This window comes from Strix uralensis, chromosome 1, assembly GCF_047716275.1.
Source record: "Strix uralensis isolate ZFMK-TIS-50842 chromosome 1, bStrUra1, whole genome shotgun sequence".
Taxonomy (NCBI): Eukaryota; Metazoa; Chordata; class Aves; order Strigiformes; family Strigidae; genus Strix; species Strix uralensis.
Genome location: NC_133972.1, coordinates 132,332,041 through 132,337,547, shown reverse-complemented (window position 1 = coordinate 132,337,547; position 5,507 = coordinate 132,332,041). Strand labels below are relative to the sequence as shown.

The following is a 5,507-nucleotide window of genomic DNA, read 5'->3' as shown; positions in this document are numbered from 1 at the left end:
TATTTGATTAATCAAAGAGTGCAATTACTGGACTACTTTACCAATCTTAAACTCTTAGTAGCTTTTTCTTGCTCTTAGATGCCATCTTCACTGTCATGTTAACTGACAAAAATGTTTAATATGGAACGTCTTAAATTGAATCAAGGTTGAATTTAGAGCTATATAAGTTTAGATCTAACTTGTGGTTTTACTGTTGATACCGGGATGTGATTTAAGAAAAATATATATATATAATTTTAATTCTTTAGTAACTGCTATCATGGTTTTCTGTACTGATGTATGTGTGATTCATGCAAAGTAGTATGTTCCTCATCTGCTGCCTGTTACCTTTTTAAATTAAGTATTTCATTTCATTGTTGTTCCTAGAAATCAGATGGCTTGTAAACTTAATCTCAAGTGGTTAAAATAGCTTGGTTCTTCAGTTAATATTCTGGTTTTGACTTGGAGACTGCCATCTTGGGACCAAACTGAGTAAATTGCTAAGAGGCAACAAAATGAGGTCTTAGCTGAAAAATAGCAAGGAGTCAGCTAACTTGGTTTTGTAAAGGAACTTGATTTAATATAACTTGAATTTTCACTAAGAATATGTATTAAACTTTGAAAAATCTATAATAAAATTTTCCATTGCCAAATTAAGCTCTGACTGTTCATTTTATAAAGGTGAGAAGATCAGTGAAATCAAGATAAGGAAAGATCATAAATTTAGAGGCCAAATTATAATAATGATTGACATATGATCTTGAGTTGAAAGAATCATAGCCCTGATTATATTACTTACCTTTATCTAGTAACTCAAGGAACAGACTGGAGCATGGTAAAATTTGAAATAGCGTTCTTAGAGCCATTTTAGTCAGTGAGGGTGGGAGTTTTTTTAACTACTGTGAAAGTACTGTGCCTGTAAGTGCTGGAGGATTGCTTTAGAGCAAGGCAGAATTCATAAGTAAATTGTATTCATCAGTCCCTGTAATGCTGTTTGTTTCTCATAGCGGAAGGGGACCCAGTTCGGAGGAAGAACCTCACCCTCCCTGTGGAGACACTAGGTGGTGCAGCCTTCCTGTGTGACACTGAGGACAGCCCTCTGGTGTGACTATTCTTGCCAGGTCTTTTGAGTTTTAGGTTGGTCTGTGCAAATGCAGTGATAAGTAATCACTCTGTCTGTAACCAGGCTGGAGATACGGCACTTGAGCCAGTGCTATTCTCATGTTTTGAACTGTTCCTGTTAAATATTGGTTATCTGGCTCCAGTAGTTCTAAAGGCCTATAATCCCTTCAGGGTAGAATTTCTAAAATATTATTCTATTCCCACACAAACTATTCCAGCTATCAAAAAATACTTTGGTGTAGTGATACAATACACTGAGTGTTGATCCCTTGAATATGAAAGCGGTTCTCTAAGAATGGCAATATTCAAATAGAAGTTAAAAAAAAATTATCAGAACAGGCTAATGCTGGAAACTTTCTATAATACCATTTCAAATGATCTAGTGCTACATCTTGACAGTTTGTGACTTGTCTGAGAGTGTATGTTAGCAAGTTTATGTAACACTAACTATAAACTCTTATTCCCTGAGCAACTGCTGTTTCCATGTTTCTCTCCTACTTCCCAGAGCTCTTTGGCTACAGGAAATTTGAAAGACAAGGCTACATTATCTTAAGATGTTGGTGTTTTTTTTTTTCTTAAAATAAAATAAAGCCTGTAGTGAAGTAGTGACCAATTCTTAACTGTAATGTTTTCCAAAGAGTTGCAATGGACTATGTTGCTGTTACATTCAAGATGTCTGAGAAGTGTTTTAAAGGACAGCTAAGGAGTGACTTCCTTTCTTCCTGCCTGCCCTCCAGATCAAAAAGAAACCTTAACAAAGACACAGAAAGGGCTGGTTTGGTCCTTTTCAGTTTCTCAAAGCTGAATGGGTGTAAGGAAAGCAGAATCCATTAATCTTGGTGGTGGTGATGAACAGGGATTCCCCTGTTCCACATGAAGCTACCACTCTGGATAGAACATCAGCCATTTGTTTTATCTCAAATTACTACCATACAACTTGCTTCAGATTAAGTGTTTATTAAAATTAAAAATCACCATACAATAGAAACTATTTACATATTTAACTGTGATAGTCTGCTTAAACTGCACAGTTTGACTGAAGGAAGCCAACAGAAAAGCAATGAATATTTATGCTGCTGAACTTCAACTGCAGGCACACTGAAGCTTTATCAAAAGGGTTTTAAGCTTCTGCAAAGTACCATCTACCTAAATAACTGGGCTGAGGGGTGGCAAAGATGTACTGGGTTTCAGTTGTAAGAAACAGTGTCACTTTGGGGGAAAAACAAACAGTAATCTATGCTGTAGTTACATTGCAAGTGCACTAGCTCAGCTGTTTTGGTAAGTAATTTGATAGAACATTTGATATGTAGAGTTCAGCAAACTGCATTCGCTGTTATGAATTAAATTTATATACTGAGCAACAAACCTATAGTGTACTGCAGTGTAACTTGGTATCTTATTGCATATTTCCACAAATGGTTTGAGAGTGCTGGAGCTAGTTTTAGCTTTAAAACAGATTTGAGGTTAGTTGATTAAAGCAGCAAAAATACAAGGAATATTCTTGAATAATCACCGAGGATTAAAAACTAAGATTAAAATATTTTCACTGCTAACAGTCTCAGTGACTGCAATGAAAGTATTAACTTCCTTCAAAATCCTGTGCTTTCCCAGGAACTTCAGATGATGACTTTGGCCTTGTGGGAAACTGAAGGTTGAACACAGAGCTAGGTGTGCTGCTGCTTCTGCCGTCATCTGTGTTCATATTGCACTTCTGCATCTGTGATGGCTGTGTGATGCTTTGAAAATGATTTTAAATTTAGTATGAGTAATACAGCAGTAAAACAGAATCATCTTCAGTGTAAAGAGTTACATATAACCCTTCCTTAAAGGGAATCATGACACTGTTTAGAAAGTCTTGCAAGAGGTGACAGTACTCCAGTTACTAATGTGAAATAACAAGGATATAAAAATAACTTTCACAATATGCTGCGTTTCAAAAAAGATGATTTAAGACCATCACCATGTCTTAAATCTGTAAGATCTCCTTCATGACTTTCTTTTGAAAACAGCTGTTCATGTATCTTCTTGCCCCTTTTGTAAAGGTCTCCTTGTAACGCATTGCATGACTTTTAGATCCTAAGAAGGCATTGTGAAACTGTACCAGTGCATGGTTGCTTTTCTTCCTTCTCCCTCCCCACCCCAAAAAGCCTGCTTGCTTTGGGATGCTTCTGCAGATGCGAAACAGAGCATTTCAGGAGAACTTCAAGCTTTAGAGGAACTGTTTCAACCAAATAAAACCATTATTATTTTCTCTGCAGAATTACTTTTTCCTTCAGCATTTCAGCTTCCACACTCAGTTAAGACATCCAAACTCATGAAGTAATTGGTTTGAGCAGTCTGTCCAAATAATAGTCTGTGCCAATGATCAATGTCAATAGAAAAACTGTTCTTTGTTCTATGGCTGTTGTTGATACTGCCCTTCTGTTGCTGTGTAGAAATCATCAAGCACACTCTGTAGATAATCAAATGTTGGCCTCTCTTCTGCTCTGTCTTTCCAGCATGTTTTCATAATATCGTAAAGCTCAGCTGGACAGGTTTCCATGCGTGGCATCCGGTACCCGCGCTGAAGAGCAACCATCACATCTGAATTGCTCATACCTTCAACAAAAAAAGAAAGTTTTGATGAAATGGTCTCAATTTCTAAAGAAACGATTTTTTCTTTTTTATTTACTTCACTCTAAAGATCTTCACCCAATAATACAAGACTGTTGCTACTTATTAAAGGTAGCTACTAATATGAGTTTGGTAAACAAGGCTGAGGTGTGCACGAGCACTGAGGGACTTGCTCTGAAAATCCTGAGGGGAAGATTTCCATTTCCCCAGTTGAGCGTAGCGACCTCTTTAGTGCCAAGTCTAACGAGACTGTGGGAGAGATCATAATTCTTGTCTCCAGAACCATCTCTGTTCTGTTCCTCTGACCAGTCCTGCCACTGTTTGTTCTGCTTCCAGCAGTGGTGAGATTCACAGCAAAAGCCCATCCTGGCATCAGCCTTTGTCTCTAGCTGCAGAGCTTCTAACCTGCTTGCTGCAGACCCCATCCATACTGACACAGAGAGCAGCCTACCTGTTTGACCATGCTGCCAGTCACCCTGCCCAATATAGGAACTAACAAACTATCAGATTTTCTTCTATATCAGCTTTTGTGTAAATGCTGCTGATTACAAGATACTGGACATAGGCACTTGTGATACTGTTACTTGTAACAGGCCATTTCCCCTTCCTTCTTCCTCACCCTGTTCCTATTGTGCAAAACCATCTTGCCAGCTGTGTGGAGCTTTGCTTTGTTTCCCTGTTACGGTTTTCTTTCAGAGGATAAGAACTATAACTACCAGAATTGCATCCTGAGCCTCACATGCCAACTAACGTCACATGAGAGAGGCCTACCCTGGACTCCATCCTCCTCCTCTCTTTTTTTTTCTTCCCACCCCCTATTCCTCTTTTTAAATCCTTGAGAGATTGATTCACAGAACAATTTCAACACCTACTCTCAGAAGGTCAGCTATGTCAGGGCCAACAAAGACTCACCACTTCCTACCCAGAAACCTGCCTTTCAGCTTGCCCCTTTCTCTGCAAATCTTATGCAACTCAGTGGAGTAATTGTGCCAGGATTACCTTCTCCAGTACACAGACTCTGAGCTTTCTGTACTCCAGTGAATGCTATTTCTTCTGATGACTGAGCATGTAGGAAGCTCCTGTGCTTCAGCCTCGATATTTGCTATCACCAGTGAAGACTTCCCCTTTTGAGAAGGGTATTCCAGACCCCACAGCCGCTGGCTGTTCCTCAGGCTAAATGTTGCCCATGGTGCAGTTCTGCCTAAGGCTACAGTTTCTCATGGTTTTCTCAAGCAACTCAGCCTCCAGTCAGTTGTGTGCAGGACATTGACTGCTCCTTCGTACACCAGTTCCCCAGAGGTGTGGGGAGAGGAGCTATACCCTGCTGAGAGGAGGCAGGACGGGTCCTGCTCCGAGTGAGATTGGCAGTGGAGATGCAGATGTGGTGTTCTCCCCAGTACTTGGTGACTGTGCAGCAGTGTGGCATCAGACTGTGTGGATCTTTGTACATGTTATCTGACTACTAAAGATATGATTTAAGCCACTTGGCAGGTAAGGACACATTTGAATTACAACCAAATGACAACTTTATCCGGTATAACTACTTTGATTATTCAAGATGACTATAGTTCATATAGTTGGCTGCAGTTAAAGCCTTTTGGCTTTAACCTGTTCTAGAAATACTGTCAGCCATGTAATCTGAGTCTGGATCAGAGTGCTTACTTTGGGCATATCTTTTGTATTTTCAGTTCCTCTTTGGAAGGAGAAGTGAAGTTTTCCTGAGCTAGTACTGCACACGTGTGTAGAAAAGTATTTTGAAGGTAGCAGTGGAATGGCATATTGTCACAGAATAA

At 39.4% G+C, this 5,507-nt stretch overlaps 1 protein-coding gene across 7 annotated transcripts in view; it reads right to left on the bottom strand.

Moving 5' to 3' along the window:
* Positions 1 to 2,042: 2,042 nt before the first annotated feature.
* Positions 2,043 to 5,507, bottom strand: part of LYN (LYN proto-oncogene, Src family tyrosine kinase) — a 50,840-nt gene continuing 47,375 nt past the window's right edge. For all 7 annotated transcript variants that reach the window (XM_074881470.1, XM_074881459.1, XM_074881482.1 and 4 more), the window contains exon 13: positions 2,043 to 3,699. In XM_074881470.1, coding sequence (XP_074737571.1) covers positions 3,497 to 3,699 — 203 coding nt within the window. In that variant the 3' untranslated portion in view covers positions 2,043 to 3,496. The remainder of the gene's footprint in view (positions 3,700 to 5,507) is intronic.